The sequence below is a fragment of the Aotus nancymaae genome, unplaced genomic scaffold, assembly GCF_030222135.1.
Source record: "Aotus nancymaae isolate 86718 unplaced genomic scaffold, 86718_ANA_hifiasm-v0.15.2.pri h1tg000006l, whole genome shotgun sequence".
NCBI classification, from domain to species: Eukaryota; Metazoa; Chordata; class Mammalia; order Primates; family Aotidae; genus Aotus; species Aotus nancymaae.
Genome location: NW_026988417.1, coordinates 40,742,445 through 40,767,730, shown reverse-complemented (window position 1 = coordinate 40,767,730; position 25,286 = coordinate 40,742,445). Strand labels below are relative to the sequence as shown.

General features: G+C 39.6%; 2 protein-coding genes across 2 annotated transcripts in view; both read right to left on the bottom strand.

The window, feature by feature from the left end:
- Positions 1 to 1,038: 1,038 nt before the first annotated feature.
- DCAF4L1 (DDB1 and CUL4 associated factor 4 like 1) lies at positions 1,039 to 21,709 on the bottom strand. Its single transcript, XM_064366696.1, is given in 4 exon segments — positions 1,039 to 7,631; positions 9,183 to 9,286; positions 14,338 to 14,454; positions 15,475 to 21,709. A coding segment is annotated over 1 exon segment (1,194 nt). The 5' UTR covers positions 4,191 to 7,631; positions 9,183 to 9,286; positions 14,338 to 14,454; positions 15,475 to 21,709; the 3' UTR covers positions 1,039 to 2,996.
- Positions 21,710 to 22,842: 1,133 nt separating this feature from the next.
- The window catches only part of TMEM33 (transmembrane protein 33), a 28,979-nt gene continuing 26,535 nt past the window's right edge, over positions 22,843 to 25,286 (bottom strand). The window contains exon 9 of the transcript XR_010338874.1: positions 22,843 to 25,143. The gene's annotated coding sequence lies outside the window, so the exon portion shown is untranslated. The remainder of the gene's footprint in view (positions 25,144 to 25,286) is intronic.

Here is a 25,286-nt window from a genome sequence, read left to right as displayed (position 1 = left end):
TGTACAATATATGCTCTTTTGTGTTTGGAATCTTTATTTCAACATTAGGTTTGCAGGATTCATCCATACTGCTATGTTCATTCTCATTGCTATATAGGATTCTATTGTGTGAATATCCCACAATTTATCCATTCTACTGTTGATGAACAGCTGAGTAGGTTCCAGCGGGGCTATTAACAAATTATGGTGGACACAGGTATGCATTTCTTATGAATATATTCCTAACTGAAATTACTGGGTTATAGAGTATGCAAACTTCTACCTTTAGCAATTACTAAGTTTTCCAAGTGCTTGTACCAGTATACACTCTCAACAGTATATGAAACTTCTGTTTGCTCACAACTGCACCAACATTTGCTTTTTTTTTTAATTCCTAAGGTCAGTCTACCTAAACTATTTTATTTTACCATTATAGTGAAAGTGGTGTGGCATTGTGATTTTAATTTGCATTTCCTTGACAATAAATGAAGTTGGATGCCTTTTCAGATGTTTATCAGCCATTTGGATCTCTTTTTCTCCTATTCAAGACTATTGCCTACCTTTCCTTTAGGTGTCTGTGTTTTTCTGATTAGTTTTTTTCTTTTTTTCTTTTGCATTTGCTTGCATTTGTTTTCTTTGCAAGTGAGGATAAACAGCTGATCAAGTTATGCAGTCATTTTTTCTTTTGTCAATTGCCAAAGCTGCTTTTGGACTTGCCATATATATATATATGTGTGTGTGTATATATATACACACACACATATATATATATATACACGTATATATATATACACGTATATATATATACACGTATATATATACACGTATATATATATACACGTATATATATATATATACACGTATATATATATCTGCAGCTAGTGCTTACTGAATGCTTACAATGTATTTTTTTCATTTTTTAAAATTAAAAAATTTTTTTTTTAGAGACAGGGTTTCTCCATGTTGGTCAGGCTGGTCTCCAACTCCCAACCTCAGGTGATCCTACCATCTCAGCCTCCCAAAGTGCTGGGATTACAGGCATGAGGCACCGCACCCAGCCCATTTTAAAATTTTTTCTTTTATTTTGAATGCTTACAGTGTAAAAAAGACAATGTATATATCCTTTAATCCTATATCTACTTTATGATTTAGTTTTATTATCTAAGACATTTTACACTGAAGAAACAGCAAGTAAAGCTTACACAATTTCTCATGTCGCATATCAAGTTAGTATCAAAAACTGATTTAAAGGATTCCAAAAATCTGTGCCTAACCACACTCCCATACCTTCTCTATTGATCTACTTCTCTTCTATCAATATGTAGTTATTACAGTATTAACCCCATCTATATCATGTAAAGTACATCTAGCCCATCTATTTTAATTCCATGTATTGAAGTCACCAAATTTGTATTACCAGTCATGTCATGACCCCTGATTTAGAGAATACTTTATATCTCCAATTGGAGGTTTGTAGATCCTAAAACTCAGCGTCATTCCCTTCACCTAAAGTTTTTTCTCCTCATCCCCCCCATGCCAGTAAACGACACCATCATCTACCAGTTCTGAAGTTAACAAAAAAGCTGCCATGCTATATTCTTTCACTTTCTAGATTACTCTCATCAGCAAGTCTAATAATACTACCTTCAAATGCTCTTCCAATGCAATCATTCTAATCATTTCTACTTCTCACATGCAGGTCCAAGCCATCATTGTCCCTTAACTAACTACAATAGTGTCCTAATTGCTTTCTTATTTTTATTTTTTGAGGAATAACATATATAAACTATAAAAGTGTGATGCGTGTAGATATATGAATTATGTATCAAGTTATCAAGATAAAGAAACTCAGCATACCTAAATCTTCCCCATGTCACGTCTCAAACATCCTAAAAAGAAAAAGAAAAATCCTTTCTTCCTTCTACAGAGGTAGCTACTATTCTACCTTTCATCACCATAGACAAGTTTTTACTGCTTTTGAACTTTAGAACTGAATCATACAGTTTGTACTCATTTCTACCCTAATTTCAATCAACATGTTGCGAGTGATCCATATTGTTTTGCACAGCAATTGTGCCTTATTTTCTATTATTATGCAGTATCCAATTGCATGATTATAGTACAAATTTTAGCATTTTGGAAATTCACATCTTTCCAGGCTTTGGCTATTAAGAAGTAGCAACTAACATTACACGTTTTTTTTTTCCTTCCTTGCTTGGTAGAAAAGCAAGCTCTTTAACATTTTTAACAAACCTCTCACAAACTGCTGTTCCTAGATTACAAAACGTCAAAGCCCTTTTGACAGCAGGGTCCTTGAATCTGAAATTCAAGTCACCATAATAGAAACTGGAGCTGCTGTACCTTACATTCTGAGAAGTGCCTCAACAAAAGCACATGAAGGGCTGTTTAGTATTTAAAAAGATCCATTTTTCATTCCAATGCCTATAGATAATAATAAAAGGAGAAATTTGGAGATCTGCTATTGAGTTTGAGAAGGCCAAATTTAATGATTCCAAACTCCAGCCTTAAATATTTCTGTAGAGACTCAGAGAAATGACCTCTCCTTTGTCTCTTCTCCCACTGGCTTCCTCAAGCACAGATGCATTGGACCCCGGTAGGACTAGTCAAAAAGTCTTACCAGTTCCATCATTATGCTTCTCTAAAGAGCTACTAGTGAAAGCAGCAGCTTTAATTTAGTTTTTGCCAATCTTCATCCCTTAGAAGTCTTTTTTTATTTAAAAAAAAAAAAAAAAGTGGGGGGGGCAACTATTATAAGGTATTCAACAAGAATAAATAGGTACCTTTTATGGGAAGGACTTTCAAGCTAAATCCAGAGCTTAACTGAAATAACTTTACAGAAATGTCTCCATATAAAACTCTTAACACTTTACCCCTGGCAGCAGGATGGATGGGATCTATACACACTACGTCTCTTAAAATGCTCTCACAAAAACGGTAACAAGATACTCAACTTCCTTAAGTCAAATTCACATTTGGCCGCGCTGCCACCTGCAGAATTAGCTGAAGGGGAAACAATAAAGGTCCTGCCGGACAGCCATGAGCAGCCCTGGTGCTGCTCCCCGGATGCCCCCAAGCCGAGAAGTGAAGGCCACGCTGGGAATGTCGTCCTCGGAGGCGGGGTATGGGGAGGGGATGGTTCTGAGCAGGTGGGCATCATGAAGGCTCCAGATTCTCATGTAGCAGTCCTGGCCTACTGCCACCAAGATTCCCTCTTCCTCGTGCACACGCAGGGGCAGATAGGCAGACTCATTCACATGACCTTCATATTCCCTTATACATTTAGTGGCCCTCAGGTCTCACAGCTTGATCTTTCCAGTCATATCCGATGCCATCAGGCATTGCTCCTCTTGGAGGATTTGCACAGAGGTCACTGCTGAGTCATGGAACAGGCGAGTGGCCTTCCACCCCTTGCCTCGATTTCTACAACGCAGATCAATGGCAAAGATCTCCCTGGAGCGACAGCCATTGAACAGCAAAGGAGCCATAATGGAAAACTGCTGGGCCAAGACATCACTGCTGGTACCAAATGACTGCTGCTGTCCCGTCGCCACGTTGGTCAACAGGACCTGCTGAGACAAACCGGCACTAAAGCAGTGATATGCCTGGAAGTTCAGGGACCAGGCACAGGACCAGGCAGCAGGGATCTGGAAACTGCAGAGCATCCCAGGCTGGTTGACTCTACTTGTGTAGATATTAAAGAAGCGCGACGCTGGGAGCAGCACGGCACAGCTTGGAGCTTCTCTGATTCCCTCAAAGCACAGCAGAAGGTGCGAGTCCAACTGGTTCAGCGAGGCCCAGCATAGGGACTTCACCTTCCGGTCGGGGACGAAGAGGTTTCTCAGCACGTACACGTGGAACGAAGGGATCTTCAGCGTTCGCAAGCTGATGACGCCGTACTTGGAGCCTTCGACTTCCACCTGGTTCACTACGAAGAACTGGTTGCTGTCGGTACTCACCAGGATGAAGTTAAATTGGTTGCTCGCCAAAGAGGAGAGATCAAAGCTCCGAATTTGAACCTTTTTCCTCTGCATGCAGCTCACACGCAGCTCATTGGCTAAACGGGAATAACTGGTGACGTTAAGGAAACCTAGCTGGCTTTTTCGGAGAATGGAAGATGCATTAAATCCCACTCTGGCTACCTTTTTCTGCTTGGCCTCTTCCTCGAGGAGTCGCAGCCTTTCGGCCTCCATTTCTCCGGGCCGGAGGGTCCTCGTAACAGGAAATTCTGCCGGATGTTCTTCTCTGTGACAGGAAGTTCCGTCCAGGCTCGAGCGGAAGTGTCGCTAATTTTTTACGAGTTCTGTGTTCTCGGGGAGAGTCCTTTGTTGGAGATGTGTGTTACAAATCTCTTTTCCTACTGTGTGGGTTTTCTTACTCTCTTAGTGTCTTGATGAAGGAAGTTCTTAATGTTAATTTTTTCCTTTTTTTTCTTCTTGAGACAGGGTCTTGCTGTTTTGTCCAGGCTGTAGTGCAGTGGCATGACCATGGCTCACTGCAGCCTGGAACTCCTGGGCTCAAGCGATTCTCCTACCTCAGCCCTACTTAGCTGGGACTACAGGGTCACGACACCATGCCGGCTAACTTTTTGCAGAGGTGGGGTTGTTGCCTATGCTGATCTGGAACTCTTTTTTTTTTTTTTTTTTTTTTTTTTTTGAGATAGAGTCTTGCTCTGTGGCCAGGCGCCAGGCTGGAGTGCAGTGGCAGGATCTCAGCTCACTGGAACCTTCGCCTCCCGGGTTCAAGTAATTCTGCCTCAGCCTCCCGAGTAGCTGGAACTACAGGTACACGCCACCACGCCCAGCTAATTGTTGTATTTTTAGTAGAGACGGGGTTTCACCATGTTGGCCAGGATGGTCTTGATCTCTTGACCTCGTGATCCGTCCACCTCGGCCTCCCAAAGTGGGATTACAGGCGTGAGCCACCGCGCCCACCCTGTATTTTAAAAGTACGGTTAGAGACCAGCCTGGGCGCCATGGTGAAACTTTGTCTCTAAAAAAACATGAAAAATTAGCCGGGCATTATGCACACCTGTAGTCCCAGCTACTCAGGAGACTGGGAAGGAAAATCACCTGAGCCCAGGAGGTTGAGGCTGCAGTGATCACCCCACTGCACTCCAGCCCAGCTGGGAGACAGTAAGACCTTGTCTCACAAAGAAAGAAAAATAAGTAAATAAATTATGAATTTGTCCAAATTATCAATTTGTTTCATTAATGGTATTTTTTGTGTTCTGTTCAGGACATTTGTACCTATTACATGGTACTAGTAAAGGTTTGGGGCATCTTCAAGAAGAGGAGACTGATATCTCCAGTCCCCATTTGGATGTTTCCTCTGCCAAAAAGCTTGCTGACTGCTCCTTCATTATGAATTTCCAGGAATTTTGGAGGACTGGGGAGAGTTGGTAGGGACTACAGAGAAATATGGTGATAATCTGGACTGTGGATCCTGTCGGAATCTACAGGCCCTAGAGCTGGGATCACAGGAAGCACATGAGATTGAGGCCTACACACTTGCCATGGAATATAACAAGGGACAAGGGATTTCTATGTTTTTCACCACTGCCAATTGGGAGTCAGCAGACAGATGCAGCAAGTCTTGCAAATGGCTACCAAAACTTACAGTAAGGCTGCTTGATACTGAGTTCTCTGTGGGGCTGTTGGGAACCCTATGCATTCTCACTGGCAATGAACTACAGAAAGCAGACAGCAACATGGCAACAGTCAGGCATTTAAGGCATTGACTGTTTCCCTTCTTGAAACTCATGGCCCCACCATTGGAAGAGCAGGCACATGGAAAAAAGAGAGGTGTGTGTAAAGAGAGTTGGAACTACAGGTCTAGTCTGCTCTGGAAGGCAGAGAAAAAGTTTTTTAAATAAATATGAGACTAATGTTTTAAATGAGTAGGAACTAATTTCAATACCTAGAATGAACGTTTTAATAACTAAGGAGGTGGACAGTTAGAAGCAATGAAGTGTGACAAAATACCAAGCATAGAAAGTATGAGACTTTTGGCCATGCACGGGTGCTCACGCCTGTAATCCCAGCACTTTGGGAGGCTGAGGTGGGCAGATCACGAGGTCAGGAGTTTCAGACCAGCCTGACCAACATGGTGAAACCCTCTCTCTACTAAAAATACAAAAATTAGCCAGGCGTGTGGCACGCGCCTGTAATCCCAGCTACTCAGGAGGCTAAGGCAGGAGAATTGCTTGAACCCGCAAGACAGAGGTGAGCTGAGATCACGCCACTGCACTCCAGCCTGGGTGACAGAATGAGACTCTGTCTCAAAAAAAAAAAAAAAAAAAAGAAAGAAAAGAAACTATGAGACTTTCATGCTTATGCCTCTTGAGGTAAGATTCTCAAACTGATTACACATCTTTGTCTATCCTAGTATACAGTGGACATCTTTAGACTGGGATTGTTTCTTAACCATCTTTCTATCCTTACTGTCTAGTATATCATACAGTACCTGGGACATAGGATATAGGTGAGTGAGTGAAGGAATGAAAATTATAAGAACTACATAATGTTTAATTCTCTTTTATGTCATAGGCCCCTTTAATGAGAGGAATAAAGGGTTAAGGTTATTTCTGCAAAATCTATCCAATTTCCACTCTACAGAGAGAGCTTTCAATCTATTTCCACTTCTTTTTTTCAATTTTTAATTTCTGTGAATATATAGTAGGTGTATATATTTATGAGATACATGAGATACTTTTATACAGGCATGTAATGTGAAATAAGCATATCAGGATAAATGAGGTATCCATCGCCTTAAGCATTTATCCTTTGAGTTACAAACCATCAAATTACACTCTTTGTTTTAAAACATATAATTAAGTTACTATTGACCATAATCACCCTGCTGTGCTATCAAATAGTAGATCCTATTTGTTCTTTAACTATTTTTTTTTACTCATTTACCATTCCCACCTCCCACTTCTTTTTCTGATCAACTAACTTCCTTCCCTTTCAATAAATATACAAATCAACCTTCTAGAAAAAATAAGTCTTTCTCCTTAAACGTTACATGACTTTTTATCTACTGTCTTAAAAAATTATTGCAGCCTTCAGGATTCTTTCCTTCTCTTTTAGGAATTTACATACTTTGTTCCCACCACTCCACTCCATTTCCTTCATCCACCATCTTCCCATTTCTCCATAGGAGAAATTGGAAATGTTCCCTACAACTCTCACAACTCTGTCCCTCAGGACTTACCTGCTCACCCCAGCTCAAGGTCCCATACCCCTCTGCCCAACCACATCATGTGACCAGTGGTTCTCATCCTGGGACAACTGTTGGCAACATCTGGAGATACTTTTAGCTGTCACAACTGGATACTACTGGCATCTAGTGGGTTGAGGCTGGAGATGCTGCTAAACATCCTACAACACACAGGGCAGCCTCTGACGACAAAGAATTATACCCCAAAAACATCAATACTGCCACTATTGGTGTGTGTGTGCATGTGTTTTAAATTCCTACATCTTCACACATGCCACATACATCTTATTACTGATCGTTTTTCCCATACCTCACCTCTGTTCATGTCTGAAGCCACTTCTCCACTTTAGCCTCACTGTTGTTAGTCACAGAGAGAACAAGGGGCAACATTCCTCATCTTCTTAGCCCAATATCTATACAAGAGGGATAGGAAGGTAAAAAGATAAAACAGGGATAGATTCTTACTCTATTCTGTTCTGAGCCTCTTGCAAAGTCATCTTCTAAATGCTTCAGAAAGGCTTCATTGCAGCTTATTTTTTCTTACCAATTTCACTATACTTTTTCCTAATATCTCCAACATTCTTCTTCTTGTCTTTGAGAAGCTTGCTGGAAATAAGTTTTGTCTGACATTAAATGTATTATATTTCTATGACATTTTACACTAATTCACTTTCTAAAAATAACCAGGCCTTTACTTTTTAGTCAATTTTTTTCTTTCCAAAACAGGGTGAACTGTATTAATTTTAGCTATGCCATATCAACTTCCGCACACGAGCAGCTAAAGAGAAACTGGAATGGGAAGAAAATTACATTCCTGCTCTGTTTCCCGATTAGGAATGAGCAGACTTTAGAAAAACAAGGCCAAAGCATGGTTTGTACCAAGTTGAAAACATGCCCTTGAAAGCTGAGGCATCAGTTGTGCCTGTGAAATGGTAAACAAACCTGGTAATGGTAAACAAGCCATGGCTTTGGCTTATTTGCAATAAGTAACAAATCAATTGAAGTATTTCATATTCCCCTTCAGAAGCAAACCATAAAGAGCCATGAGACTTCCCAAACAATTGGGATAAATGTGAAAATTTAATAAATAAGATGAACAGAAGGAAATAAAAAGAAGCAAAATGCTTTTTAAAAAGCAAAAAACATTTTAGGAAGTGTGAGAATAATAATTACTAAACCCATATGTCTGTGACAAATGAATTGCAATCAAAGGCCAGAGTACAAATAAGAATTATTCATTAACTTGCACTGTAGCATCTGCTACTTGTCATTTCAGCAAATGAACTGTGCACTAACGACAGTGAATTCTAAACTTGAATATCTAATAATCAAACAGTCATTCCTGCTTCCTACTTGCAAGAAAAAAAAAGAAACTAAAAGAAAGGAAGAAAAAAAATAAAAGTTTTGAAAAAAATGGTAAACTGATTTCAAGACTGGTCATATAATTCAGTATACCATTCAAACTGGGCAGCAGGCTTCCCACTGATCTAGCTGCTGAATATAGAGGTTTTTTATGGTAACAGGTGAGCTCTAACATGGCAGCCCAGTATTTTGATAATGGACTCACACTCTTATTCCTTTCCCATAAATAAAGCATTCAGTTGTTCATTCATCCCACTCTAGCCAAGGAGTACCACTCCATAATGGAAACCATCCTCTAGGCAATGCGTTTCGGCTATTAATACTGGGATGTCAAATGAGAAAATATGTGATTGGTTAAGCTTAGAAACAAGGTCAGGAATGAATAATATATAAATTTGAAAGCAGATAGTGTTTAACAATTGCTATGGGAAATGGGTTCTGGATTGCACGTAAAGTTTTAAAATAACTTCAGGTCTCCTGAGCTAATTTTTTTTTTAAGTGATAGCACTCAGTGCCAGTGAAGAACATTTATATTTTGTGACTGCACAGTGTATTTTAAACATACTTCCAATATCTGGGAGCTTCCTACCTTGTGAACCTACCTCCCCAAAGTAGAAGGCTGGAACTTGCTCTCCTGGGCTCCTTTGGCATAAAGGCTCATGCATGTGACAAAGTACCAACCAACCATGAAGACATCTATGAGAGGCTACAATTTGATATAAAGTAATGGGAAAAGTAAGGCACCTCATGGAATATTCTGGCAAGGGAAGAGACATAAGGCAAAATACAGCCAGTGGAGGTGGTAAGAACACAAGTCCAGGGGAATGTCCCAGTAATGGTGACTGTTCCCAGTGGAAACTGCATTATTCCTGGTTAGATAGCTTCCAAGCCTGATTCTACTCCTTGCCAACTTTTAAAGACCCAATGTCATTTTTTTAAAATTCCTCTTCTGTTTAACAAGGGGAAGTTTTGTTTCAGGCATTCAATGTGTATTTATTGAGTGCCTACTATGTTCCAGGAACTGGTTTTTAGCAATGATCAAAACAGAAAATGATTCTTGTCCTAATGAAGCTTACACTCTAGTGGAGACACAAATGAGAAATAAAATAAACAAATGTGTGATAATGCTATGTGCATTACGATAGGCACTATAAGCCAATAAGTACTATAGAGAAAAATTAAGCAGGAAAAAAGAAATATCAGTGTAGAAGTGGGTGTAGTATATTTAAATAGGGAGGTGAGGAGAGAACTCACCAAGGTGACATTTGAATAAAGATCTGAAGGAGGTAAAGGAATGAGTCAAATTGATATCTAGGACAACATTTTAGGTAGGAGGAATACTTTTGTACTTGGCACATTCAAAAAAGAGCGAAACTGCCAGTGTGGTTAGAACACAACAAATGAGGGAATAAGTAGGAGATGAGGAACAAGGAGAAGTATGATCAAGAGGTGTTTGTCGGTCACTGCAAGGGCTCTGAAAGTAGAAGCCACAGAAGGGTTTTGTGCAAAGGAACCAGGTTCTGATGTATGATTTAACAGAACTATTGTGGTTGGTGTATCAAGAACAAACTGGGGAGAGAGCAGGCAAAAGCAGAAGAGAAAATGGAGGAAGCTACTGGAATAATCGAGGTAAGACATGAAGGTTGCTTAGTTCACAGTGATAATTAGGCTGGGTGAAGAGAGAATCTGATTGTGGATATTTGTTAGGTTTTTGTTTTTTTGAGATGGGGTCTCATCATGTTGCCCTGCCTGGTCTTGAACTCCTGGGTTCAAGCAGTCTCCTTCCTTAGCCTCCTAAGTAACTGGGATTACAGGTATGCACCACTGTGCCTGGGTATTTCTGAATATATTGTGAAGGTATAACTGACATAATTTGTTCATGGATTATTTTGGTGACATTCTGATGACCTAATGCTTCTGAAAACTAGAATTAGCATATATGATTTAATGCAGTTTCTAAGATCAAAAGCCAGAAATATGTACTAAAACAGTATTAGTAGTGCTATAAAACCCCAACATTGATATACTGATATAGAGCTTTAGAGTCAACACCATCTGATGCATATAATAAAATATATCACCATTATGATGCCGACCTCATTCTGTAAAGTGTTTATTTTCAGCACTATGGTGCAAGACATAGTAATCTAGTAATATCACCAAACATTTTAAATAGCAGTAGAATTTACAAAGCACTTTAAAATCCATCCTTGAACATACACAGATTCTGTAACTCACAAAGTGCTACATCACAACTATACTCTGAAGTAGGATTCTACTATCACCTGTTTCACTTTCTTAGTTATAAAAAAGTTTCTACATATGTTTCTTGAACACTAAGCCCATATGTTCTGGACTGAGTGGGCCCCCACAAAATTCATACATTGAAGCCCTAACCTTTAGTTTGTATTTGGAGATAGGATGTTTAGGAGGTAATTAAGGTTAAATGAAGTCATAATGACAGTGTATTAGTCCATTTTTCATGTTGCTGTTAAAGACATAGACAAGACTGGGTAATTTATACAGGAAAAGGGGTTTGGTGGACTTACAGTTCCATGTGGCTGGGGAGGCCTCACTATCATTGCAAAAGGCAGGGAGGAGCAAGTCACATCTTACCTGGATGGCAGCAGGCAAAGAGAGAGCCTGTGTAGGGAAACTCCCATTTTTTTAAACCATCAGATCTTGTGCGACTTACACAAGAACAGAACAGGAAAGACCCACCCCCATGATTCAGATATCTCCCACCAGGTTCCTCCCACAACACATGGGAATTATGTGAGCTAAAAGATAAGAGTCGGGTGGAGACACAGAGCCAAACCGTATCATCTCACCCGCGGCCCCTCCTAAATCTCATATCTTCACATTTCAAAACCAATCATGCCTTCCCAACAATACCCCCAAAGCCTTAACTCATTTCAGTATTAACTCAAAAGTCCACAGTCCAAAGTCTTATCTGAGACAAGGCAAGTCCCTTCTGCCTATGAGCCTGTAAAATCAAAACCAAGTTAGTTACTTCCTAGATACAATGGGGGTATAGGCATTGGGTAAATACAGCTGCTCCAAGTGGGGAAACTGGCCAAAACAAAGGGGCTACAGTCCCCACACAAATCCAAAATCCAGTGGGGCAGTCAAATCTTAAAGCTCCAAAATGATCTCCTTTGACTTCATGTCTTATATCTGGGTCCACAATGATGCAAGAGGTGGGTTCCCATGGTCTTGGGCAGCTCTGCCCCTATGGCTTTGCAGGATACAGTGTCCCTCCTGGCTGCTTTCACGGGCTGGTGTTAAGTGTCTGCAGCTTTTCCAGGCGCAGGGTGCAAGCTATCAGTGGACCTACCATTCTGGGATCTGGAGGACATTGGCCCTCTTCTCACAGCTTCAACAGGCAGTGCCCCAGTAGGGACTCTGTGTGGGGCTCCAACCCCATATTTCCCTTCCACACTGCCCTAGCAGAGGTTCTCTATGAAGGTTCCACCCCCGCGGCACACTTCTGCCTTGGCATCCAGGTGTTTCCATACATCTTCTGAAATCTAGGTGGAGGTTCCCAAACTCCCATTCTTGACTTCTGTGCACTTGCAGGCTCAATACCATGTGGAAGCTGCCAAGGCTTTTTGGGCTTGCACCCTCTGAAGCCAAGGCCCAAGATCTATGTTAGTCCCTTTCAGTCACAGCTGGAGCAGTTGGGACAGAGGGCACCAATTCCCCAGGCTACACACAGTACGAGGACCCTGGGTCTGGCCCACAAAACCACTTTTTCCTCCTAGGCCTCCAGGCCTGTGGTGGGAGGAGCTGCCGCAAAGGTCTCTGACATGGCCTGAAGACATTTTCCCCATTGTCTTGGTGATTAACATTTGGTTCCTTGTTACTTATGCAAATTTCTGCAGCTAGCTTGAATTTCTCCTCAAAAAATGGGATTTTCTTTTCTATTGCATTGTCAGGCTACAAATTTTCCAAAGTTTTATGCTCTGTTTTCCTTTAGAAACTGAATGCCTTTAACAGGACCCAAGTCACTTCTTGAATATTTTGCTGCTTAGAAATTTCTTTCACCAGATACCCTAAATCATCTGTCTCAAGTTCAAAGTTCTGCAAATCTCTAAGGCAGGGGTAAAATGCCACCAGTCTCTTTGCTAAAACATAACAAGAATCACCTTTGCTCCAGTTCCCAACAAGCTCCACATCTCCATCTGAGACCACTTCAGCCTGTATTTCATTGTCCATAGCATTATCAGCATTTTGGTCAAAGCCACTGAACAAGTGTCAAGGGAGTTCCAAACTTCCCCACATTTTCCTGTCTTCTAAGCCCTCCAAACTGTTCCAATCTCTGCCTGTTACCCAGTTTAAAGTCTCTTACACATTTTCAGGTATATTTTCAGCAACACTCCCCCTACCCCCCACTGGTACCAATTTACTGTACTAGTCTATTTTCATGCAGTTGATAATGACATACCCAAGACTGGGTAATTTATACAGGAAAAAGGGTTTAACGATCCTACAATTCCACATGGCTGGGGAGGCTTCACTCTCATGGTAAAAGGCAAGGAGGTGCAAGTCACATCTTACATGGATGGCAGCAGGCAAAGGAGAGCTTGTGCAGGGAAACTCTCATTTTTTAAAACCATCAGATCTAGTGACACTTATTTACTATCACAAGACCAGCCCAGGAAAGAGCCACCCCCATGATTCAAATATCTCCCACCAGGATCTTCCTACAATGTATGGGAATTATAGGAGCTACAAGATGAGATTTGGGTGGAGACACACACCCATATCAGGCACCCTAATGCAACAGGACTAATGGCCTTATAAGAGGAAGGCAAAGAGATATCTATTTCTCTCTGCATACACATACACACTGAACGAAAGGCCATGTGAGCACACGGTGAGATGTTAACTCCCAACAAACCAAGGGAAGAGGTCTCAGAATGAAACCTATCTTGCTGGCACCTTGAACTTGGACTTTCCAGGTTCCAGAACTCTGGAAAAACACATTTCAGTTGTTAAACCATCCAGTCTGTGGCATTTTGTTGTGGCAGCCCATGATGACTAATACATCACATTACAGAAGGGAGAGGTGGTCTTGATTTGGGCCAATTACAAATACACACAAACTCCCAAGACTGTTCATTCACAATTTCATTTTCAGGCCATATAATCCAAACTACACAAGGTCCACAAATCTACAAGCCAATGAGCCTAGAATCACTGTTTGGATCTCTTTAACTTATCCCTAAGTTCCATTTACAGCCACAGGGTGTTAGTCCTAGACTCTGGGGGAGCAATATGAAGTGACACCATGGTCACAGAGAATCTCCAACAATCCCCCTTCATACCCTCAATACTTATGCTGTCCAGTACATTAGTCACAAGCCATATGTACATATGGAATATGTATATAAATATTTGATATATAGCTAGTCTGATATGATATGCTATAAGAATACAATACATACCAGATTTCAAAGACTGAGTATGAAAAAATGTGAACTATATTAACTTTTATGTTAATTACTGGTGAAATATTTTTGATATATCTAATAAAATATATTATAAAATTTATGAAACTTTATATTAATATATTATAAAATTATTTTTAACAAAATATATTATAAAAATTAACCACCTTTTTTGTTTTTAATGTAGCTAATAAAAAAAAATTTTTAATTACATATATGGCTCACATTTGTATCTTGCTTTATATTTTTATTGGACAGTGCTAATTCACACACACTCTTAGTTCTTTTGATATATAGTACTCACTCCTTCCTTGAAGTCCCTGCTCCAGCTCTTCTTGAGTCTTGTCTCCAAAGGATGTTCTCACTTCCTCTACTCAAACTGATTCTGCTACTGATAGCAGTGAGGTTTCAGAACATGAGTCTGCATGAGGCAGAGGGGAAAAGTTCTCATGGAGGTCTGCCCCCCATGTAACTATCTGATGTAATTAGGTATTTTTCCTCACCACATTGATGCTTTTTCTGATTTATGACCTTAGGCAACATTAAAAACTCATCCTTTTTTTTTTTAATTGAGACAGGGACTTACTCTGCCACCTAAGCTGAGTACAGTGGTGCAGTAATAGCTCACTGCAGCCTCAACCTCCCAGTCTCAAGTGATCCTCCCACTTCAGCCTCCCCCAGTAGCTGGGACTATAGGCACATGCCACCACATCCAACTAATTTTTTTTTTTGTAGAGGCAGGGTCTTGCTATGTTGCCCAGAGAGGTCTTGAACTCTTGGACTCAAGCAATCCTCCCACCTCGAACTCCCAAAATGCTGGGATTACAGGTGTGAGCCAGTGCGCCTGGCCAAAAACATGCACCCTTCTATTAAGACAGCCTCGAGAGATTCAACATTCTAGAAAATGGAAGAGAGTGGCAGGGAAGAGAACCTTCTCCCAGCACACAAAATGATTTTGATTCATTATTACTTTCCCAATTTTACAAGAGGAAGCAGATGTTCAGAGTTGTTAAATTTGTTACCCAAAGTCACAGAGCTGTCCATAATTAATGCTGAAGTCTGGGATCTGATCTTTATTCATTCCTCTTACCATTATATCACAGTATCATATAGCTCTAAAATTTAAATTTTGACAAGTCAAAACTTTAGACTATCTGGGTAGGGAATAAGACAGGGGGTGGTCTTCACTATAAATATCAATTTCTAGAAAGCATCTGAAGAATAGTTATTTTCTGACTCTTTGGAATATAATCATGTGGGAAATTATGTTAACTACTCAATATATTCAATAAAGCAATTCACGGAATTGTTGTAATTATAGATTGTATTAGTCCAATCTCATACTGCTAATAAGGACATACCCCAGACTGGTAATTTATAAAGAAAAGAGGTTTAATTGACTCACAGTTCAGCATGGCTGAAGAAGTCTCAGGAAACTTACAATCATGGCAGAAGGTAGAGCAAATCCATCCTTCTTCACATGGAGGCAGCAAGAAGTGCAGAGCAAAGGGGAAGAAAGTCCCTTATAAAACCATCAGGTCTCATGAGAACTCACTATCACCAAATCAGCATAGAGGTAACTGCCCCTATGATTCGATTACCTTCCCCCAGGTCCCTCCCATGACACATGGGAATTATGGTAGCTATAATTCAATATAAGATTTGCGTGGGGACATAGCCAAACTATATCATTCCAACCATGTTTCCTCCCAAATCTCATGTCCTCACATTTTAAAACACAATCATGCCTTCCCAACAGTCCCTCAAAAGTCTTAACGCATTTCAGCATTAATTCAAAAGAGTAAGTGTGGGGATCGCTCCCATGTGAAGCCCCTCGGAATTGGGCCTCACCATATGGTGAGCTTGAGCCCGGACACAGTTTCCCGTTGGAGGCAGTAGAGATCTGGGAAAGTTAAACTGAGATCAAAGGATATCTAAAAGCAGCTTTGCTAGACGATGAGGTGATACCTATATGGTCTGGGAAGACACTGTGTTTATTTTCTGTTTCTGCATTTTATGACTTTGTCTACCCATTTGCTGGGTCCTGTGCTTGTTCTTGTGACTGCTGTTTGCATAGATAACAGGCTGCCTCTCTGGTGCCCTGCATAGATAGTTAACTTTTTAACTTTAGGTTTCCCCAACCTGATAATGAGACCCACCTGGTCGACTTGATTGTATCTGATTATGTATGTGACTTTACTATTGTGTTATCTGCTGCCTAAGCTTGTATCCCAGGACTTTCTGTTCCCTTTGATGTATGAGATATTGGTGTCTGTTCCTGCAAACAAAGTAGGACAAAGATATATATACTAACTGTGTGCAAAATAAATTTGTCATTTGAGCAAAAGCTCACTTGACCCTCCAGACCTCGCTATCTCTCTCTCTTTTCTTCCCGTGCACTCCCCTATTCAGGTTGGAACCCTCTTGCTGGCCAAGAGTCCCCGGCAGACGTGCCGGCCGACGGGGAGCCCAGAAGTAAGTCCTAAGTCTCATTTGAGACAAGGCAAGTTCCTTCCACCTATGAGTCTGTAAAATTAAAAGCAAGTTAGTTACTTCCTAGATACAATGGAGGTACAGGAACTGGGTAAATACACCCATTCCAAATGGGAGAAACTGGCCAAAACAAAGGGGCTACAGGCCCCATGCAAGTCTGAAATCCAGTAAGGCAGTCATTAAAGATCCAAAATGATCTCCTTTGACTTTATGTCTCACATCTGGATCATACTGATGCAAGTAGTAGGCTCCCATAGCCTTGGGCAGCTCTACCACTGTAGCTTTGCAGGATATATCCCACTCCTGGCTGCTTTCAGGAGCTGGCGTTGTTTGTGGCTCTTCTAGAAGCATGGTGTAAGCTGTCAATGGAGCTACCATTCTGGGGATTAGAGGACAGTGGCCCTCTTCTCAGAGCTCCATGAGGTAGTGCCCCAGTGGGGACTCTGTGGGGGGGCACTAACCCCACAAATTCCCTTCCACGCTGCCCTAGCAGAGGTTCTCCATTATGGCTCCACTCCTGCAGCAAACTTCTGCCTGACCATCTAGGCATTTCCATACATTCTCTGAAATCTAGGTGGACATAATCTCAATTCTTCTGTGCACCCACGGACTCAACACCACATAGAAGCTGCCAAGGCTTGTGAAGCCTTCACTCTGAAGCCATGCCTGAGCTGTACCCATGCCCCTTTTAGCCATGGCTGGGACATAAGGCACCAAGTCCCAAGACTGTACAAAGCAACAAGGTCCTGGGCCTGGCCCATGAAATCACTTCTTCTTTCTAGGCCTCTGGGCCTGTGATGAGAGGGACTGCTGGAAGACCTCTGACATGCCCTGGAGACATTTTCTCCATTGTCTTGGCAATTAACCTTTGGCTCCTCACTATACAAATTTCTGCAGCCAGCTTGAATTTCTCCTCAGAAAATGGGTTGTTCTTTTCTATCACATCATCAAGCTGAAAATTTTCCAAGCTCTTATGCTCTGCTTCCCTTTTAAACTTAAGTTCCAATTCAAAACCATGTCTTTGTGAATACATAAAACTCAATGCTTTTAACAGCACCCAAGTCAACACGTGACTTGGGTGCTGTTAAAAGTACTTTGCTGCTTAGAAATCTCTTCCACTGGATACCCTAAATCATCTCCCTCAAGTTCAAACTTACATGAATCTCTAGGGCAGAAGCAAAATGCCGCCAGTATCTTTGGTAAAACATATCAATAGTCACGTTTGTTTCAGTTCCCAACAAATTTCTCATCTCCATCTGAGACCATCTTGGCCTGGACTTCATTGTCCATATTACTATCAGCATTTTGGTCAAAGCCAAAATGCTCTAGGAAGTTCCAAACTTTCCCACATCTTCTTGACTTCTGAGCTCTCCAAACTGTACCAACCTCTACTTCTTACCCAGTCCCAAAGCTGCTTCCATATTTTTGGGTATCTTTACAGCAGTGCCCCAGTACCTGGTACTAATTTACTGTATTAGTCTGTTCTCACACTGCTATAAAGTACTGCCCCAGAATGGGTAACTTACTATCACAAGAACAGCAGCATGAGGGTAACTGCCCTCATGATTCAATTCCTTTCCACCAGGTCCCTCCCATGGCAAGTGGGGATTATGGGAACTATAATTCAAGATGAGATTTGGGTGGAGACACAGACAAACCATACCACTGATGATGATGACAGCCAAAATTACTGAGCATTATGTGAAACACTATGCTTAACACTATATGTGTCAGCTCATTTTACCATTTCACAAAGTATGGGGTATTGTTATTCCCATTTTATAGAGGAAAAACAGAGGTCACACAGCTAAAAAGTGATGGCAACCAGGTCTGTCACACTTCAGAGCCCTAGAGCCTGATCACGTCATACAGTCATGCATCACTTAATGAAGGATTGCATTCTGAGAAATACATTGTTAGGTGATTTAGTCATTGTGCAAACATAATAGCATGTACTTACATAAATCTAGATGGCATAGACTACTATATAAATAGGCTAGAGCCTATTGCTTCTAGATTACAAAGCTGTACAGCATGTGACTCTACTGAAGACAGGGGCAACTGAAACACAATGGTTATTTGTGTATCTAAACAGAAAAAGTACAGTAAAAATACAGTATAAAAGATTAAACAAAAAAAGGTAGACCTTTATAGGGCATTTACTGTGAATGGAGCATGCAAGACTGGAAGTTGCTCTGGGTGAGTGAGTAGTGAGTAAATGTGAATGCCTAGGACATAACTGTATACTACTGTAAACTTTATAAATAATGTACATTGAGACTAAATTTATTTTTAAACTTTTCTTTCTTCGATAACAAACCTTAGCTTACTGTAACTATTTTTACTCTATAAACTTTTTGACTTTTTTTTTCCCTGAAGACAGTGTCTCACTCCATTGCCCAGGATGGAGTGCAGTGATGCTATCATGGCTCACTGCAACCACCAATTCCTGGGCTCAAGCAATGCTCCCACCTCAGCCTTCCAGACAGCTGAAACTACAGGTGTGCACCACAATACCTGGCTTGCTTGTTTGAATTTTTGTAGAGATGAGGTTGCCCAGGTTGGTTTCCAAATCCCGGGCTCAAGCGATCCCCCTTGCCTTGGCCTCCCATAGTGCTGGGATTACAGGTGTCAGCACTGTACCTGGCCATCTTTTTAAACTCTTTTGCAATAATACTTGGCTTAAAACAGAAGCACATTGTACAGAAGAACAAAATTTTTTTTCCTTTTATCCTCATATTCTATAAGCTTTTTTCTATTTTAAATTCTTTTTAACTTTTTAAATTAAAAATGAAGGCACAAACACACACCATTAGCTTAGGCCTACACAGGGTTAGGATCATCAATATCACTGTCTTCCACCTCCATGTCCCACTGGAAGGTCTTCGGGGCAGTAACATGCATGGAGCTGTCATCTACAATAACATTGCCTTCTTCTGGATACCTCCTGAAAAAAACTGCCTGAGGCTATTTTACAGTTACCATTTTTGTTGTTAAGTTCATGTACACTCTAACAACAACCAATGACATAAACCAGTGACACAGCTGTTTATTATCAAGTATTTACCTATTGTATATAACTGTATGTGCTATACTTCCATACAACTGGCAGCACAGTAGATATGTTTACACTAATGTCACCATAAACACAAGTAATACATTGTACTGCAACATTAGAAGAGCTAAGTCGCCTCTAGGAGATATAAATTTTTCAGTTTCATTTTAATCTTCTGGGACCACCATCATATATGCACCACTGTTGACTGAAAGTGGTTCTTCAGCTGTGACTGTAGTACCTTCCAATGATAATGGTTTTATCCCTGCTTCTTCCTAGGGGCCTCAGAATAAAAATCAAGTCTCCCTCAATTTCTGGCATAATCCCTAATGAAAACAGAACTGTAATTCTGGACTGTATTTTCTGCATATTATAGATACATTTAGTTTTGAGCATTTCATAGACTATGTTTGCATCCTTCTTATGTATTCATTTGGGAGGGTTTAAAAGGAGCATGGTTTTGAAGGGGACTTATAATCATTTCCTGATTTTTAAGAAGTACTTTTGGAGAGTGCTCTCACAGTTATAGAAGTGGATCTTATTTCGCTAAGTAATAGCATTTTTGCTTTCTGTCCCTTCCAAAAGCCCCAAAGTCTCACAAATCACCACTAAAGAACTTACTCATGTAACCAAATACCACCTGTTCCCCAAAAACCTATGGAAATAAAAGAAAAAAAAAAAGAGAGAGTAAAAGAATTTGACTGTTGATACAGATTTAAAGCTTTTTTTTTTTTTTGAGACAAAGTTTCACTCTGTTGCTGAGGCTGGAGGTGCAATGACATAATCTCGGCTCACTGCAACCTCTGCTTCCCAGGTTCAAGTGATTCTCCTGCCTCAGCCTCTAGAGTAGCTGGGATTACAGGTGCCTACCACCACACCCAACTAATTTTTTGTATTTTTAGACGGGGTTTTACCATGTTGGCCAGGCTGGTCTTAAAACTCCTGACCTCAGGAGATCTGCACGCCTCGGCCTTCCAAAGTGCTGGGATTACAGACGTGAGCCATTGTGCCCAGCCAAAAGCTTTTTTTCTCACAAAGGTGACTTAAAATATGGCCACACAGATTATAACCATTCTTTTAAATTCCAAGAGTCCCAGAATCTCCAAAGGTAAAATGAGACGCATCATATAATGCAAAATGTAGCTGTTTGCTTGTATAAATCTTTACAGTATACAAATACTTTCAAATATACTACCTCAAATAATCCTCTCCTAGCCACATTCTAAAAAATAAAAAAATCGAGGCCCAGAGAAAGTAAGAGAATGTCCACAGATTGGAACCACTATTTGAGGACTTGCTGCCATCACTCCTGATGCTATTATTTGTAATTCCTTGATAATGTTTTAACACTGCGCTGCTTAATTGGATCCAGTGTGTGATTAGCACACATTTTAAAAATCTGAATGCTTTTAGGCAAACCATGTACTTTCCAGCTCAGTTCAGTCTTCCCACTACTACTAATATTACCAATTCATGTATGTGTGACATTATCCTGAGTTTATTTTCCTTGGTAGTAATTACCTGCTTGAACACTTGGGGTCTTGGCCATCTGTTTTTTCTTAAGAGCCTGATCAACATTCAATAGCAACCATTTCTTAAAAATTCTTTAAAAGAGTCTATGTGATTTTGTACTGTGATTTGTAACCATGTTAACTAAGTGGTTAATTATGATAACCCAAACTTTTTACTTTTCAAAAAGGCTTTTGCATACTGTATTTAATGGTGAAAATATAGATGGGTTAGACAGTCTATAAATTAAAAAGTATTAGAAATAAAATAATTAACCAGTGTTAAATTCTACTGATATCTCTAAATGTATTGTTTCCAGGCAAAAGAAATGGACTATTTGGTGCATGTATTATACAATACTTCTTTTCCCCTTGGCATAAGATAGAAGATCCATTTATAACAGACCCATTAATAGCCAAAAAATGTTGATTTACAAGAGTAGAGTATCACCTCCTATCTTTGCTCAAAACTCTAAAGACGTCTAAGAGTATCTGAAACCATTCTTCTGAGATGGTACCAACAGCAAATGTATTCCACAAATTCTACAAATTTTTTAAAAAGAACTAATCATGTGAATGCCCAAATTACGATGGCATTCCAAAGAACATCCATGGGCACATTTCTGACACTGTTGCTTAGCATATAAAAATGCACACTTCAATGGCCAGGCACAGTGGCTCACACCTGTAATCCCAGCACTTTGGGAGGCCAAGGCAGGCGGATCATGAGGTCAAGAGATTGAGACCATCTTGGCCAACATGGTGAAACCCCATCTCTACTAAAATACAAAAATTAGGGTGTGGTGGCATGTGCCAGTAGTCCCAGCTACTCAGGAGGCTAAGGGAGGAGAATTGCTTGAATCCAGATGGAGGTTGCAGTGAGCCAAGATCACACCACTGCACTCCAGCCTGGCGACAGAGCAAGACTCCATCTCAAAAAAAAAGAAAAAAAAAGCACACTTCATTCAGTGAACAAGATCTGAATGAGGATTGTACTCTAAAGCTTTCCTTCGCAACTGTCAGTAAAAAATTCTCTGATTCTCTGTGGCATTTTAGTTTCTCAGTCTTAAACTAAGACCCCAAAAAGGTCCTTCTACTTGCATAAATATAATGGAATCTATCATATTTACTTGCATAAATATAATGGAAAAAATTATTAGCTCACTTAGGCACCTTGAAAACTAGTATTAACAAATCATAATGGTCTAAAACTTTTTTATAGCATGGAAAGGTTAAAATAATGAAAAAGAAGCCCTTTTGAACCTTGTTTAAACAGGTTAGTGTAAAAACCAGCTGGAAATAAAATGAAATGTCAAAATCTGTTTGCTTTCCCCCCCAATTTTTTTAGTTACAGGCAAAATGAGAGCCATTAGAATTATTTTTCAGAAAACTCGCCACCAGAGGGCAGTTTACTTATAATTAAGGTAAGATTCTAATGTTTCAAAATTTAAGAATCTGATAATTACCAGTAATTAGGAAATGAACAAAGAATGATTTTATAAACCTGTTTCAAGGTTATTTGAGAATTTTAATATCAAAGATTTAAAAACACTGATGCTACTGAAAGCATATTACTATTGTAATATAGGTATAAAATTACAGCTGCCAAAAAACCATTTCAGAAAAAGTATAATAAACAAAGAAACTCAAATAGAGTTGTAATAAGTCTCCTTACTTGGCCACAATATTAAAAGGCAAACAACAACAAAAAACCCTCCGGTAAGTTATTAGAATAAATGTTTACTTATTTAGAAAAAAATATTTTTTATTCCCAACAATATATCCATATAATGAAAAACATAACTAAAAACAGAAAAGAGCACAAATTAAAATATTTTCCTTGAAATTGTTTCAATATTTTTCATTTCCTTTTTAGAGGAAATGAGGTCTTGCTATGTTTTCCAGGCTGGACTCAAACTCCTGGGCTCAAGCGATTCTCCTACCTCAGCCTCCCAAGTTGTTGGTATTGCAGGCATGCACCACCATGCACAAAGTCCGGTTCCAATATTTTTCTAAGAAATGTTTCTTTTGCTTATATTTTGAAATTAAGGACTGTCCTCAGGACAGAGAAATAAAGTTCATTAAAAAAAATTAATTCAAGGCCGGGCATGGTGGCTCACGCCTTTAATCCCAGCACTTTGGGGGGCCAAGGTGGGTGGATCACAAGGTCGAGATCAAGACCATCCTGATCTACATGGTGAAACCCACCTCTACTAAAAATACAAAAATTAGCTGGGCATGGTGGCTCATGCCTGTAGTCCCAGCTGCTAGGGAGGCTGAGGCAGGAGAATTGCTTGAACCCAGGAGGCAGAGGTTGCAGTGAGCCGAGATCACACCATTGCACTCCAGCCTGGGTAACAAGAGTGAAACTCCGTCTCAAAAAAAAAAAAATAATTAATTCAAAATAAGCCCAATAGCACAAGAGCCCAAAAAGGAAGTTTAGCTAACTAGATAAAGTGGGTTTTTTTGTTTGTTTTTTAAAAATGTCATTTCTAAACACTCTAAAAGACGAATTAAATCCTTTAGATGTTACTAAGTTAAACTACCAAACACAATATTATGAATTCATAGTATCAAGACCTATTATTTTAGAGAAACCTAAGTATATGACTGTATCTTCTATAAATTAATGACAAAAAAAAGTAGCTATTTTATTCTGGATCACTACAACTTTTATTTCTGTGTCTTCAGTGTCTTGGTTTGTTACTTAAATGGAATGGTCTACTACTGTTGGAACACTAGGCAATAATGGTTGTAAAGCTCCAAATTTATAGGATCAAAAAAAAAATGCTACAAACTGAGTTGTTAAAGTACATAAAAGTTTAAAGTAAACCTGTGATTAAATTCACAAATTCACAATCTAATTACTTGATATTCATTAATATTTAATGGCAACTTAATGAAGACAATGATACTAATATTAGATTTATCTTCCCCAACTTACTCCCTCCCTGTTCTTTGGTTAACAGGACTCCCTTCTTTTGCAGAACTTAACTGCTTCCTATTCTGTTTCTGTTGACACTGCCATTCCAAAATCCCACGTTCTCAGGTTTTTAGGGAAAAACCGTTAGATATACTATCTGCATTGGGAGGGAGAGAGTAAAGAGTAGAAAGGCAAAATCTATTTCTATAACTTCCCAAAGAGGGAGGAGATGTTTAGCTGCATTTTCCTGAGGGCAACGATATAGAGGAAGACTTCCTTTACTAAAAAATATCAGAATTTCCCCCTCCCTTCATAATATATTGCTATAAAATCACGTAAGCCTTTTTCCTATCAGGGTATTACTCTTAATCATTTCTAGTCATCAGCCTAAAAGACCTATGTTAATTATTGTTAACTTCTTATATTGATCTTAAAAAGCATCCTAGTATTTTAGAGATGCACAATAAAAAATTTGCTGATAAGTGATTTAAAATAACATGAAATGATGTAAACCAGGAGAAGGGAAAGTGAACAGGAGTCGGGGTAGGGCACATTTGGCCATAGTCAAGGATTGTGAAGCCTGAGAGATAAGAATATGGAAGTTCATTACACTATTCTATTTTTGTGCATGTTCAAAATTTGCCATAACATAAACTTTTAAAAAGACCTTTGTTGACACATCACCTGCTTAGACTGATAATTCTCAAGGATTTCAATGTACCACTTTCCTGGAGTTTCTCCATTCAATCAGCCTTGAGGAAGGAAATATTTTTCCCTTCCCAAAGCTCAGAATTATTTTATAAACGGTTTCAAATATTTCCATATGCTTAAAAAAAGAGCATTATGAGTCAATAATGCATATATCCCTAAGACCCCACACCATTAAATCTTTAGGAAATCCATTTCCTAACCCACTCTCTTTATTTATTGCATTACTTTTCCCCTTTTGTAGACAACTCATTTACTAATTAATATTTATTCACCTGTCAGAATTGCCTTTATATAACTGATTTCCATAATGCCTCTTAGATTACAATCTCCAAATGGACAAGGATTTAACTTCCTTGTACAGTGCATTGCTTAGCACCAGCTGTTAAACTGTCACGGAAAATGTGTGTCAATTCTAAACACCTAGAAAGGAAACATATTTCTGTTATCCTGCGTTGACTGATGACTTTGGATATATTGTATACTGTGAATCATTATAGGGGTACAAATAACTCATCTCTAGACTATAAATTTTACTAGACAAAAAAAGTACAGAATCAAGCAAA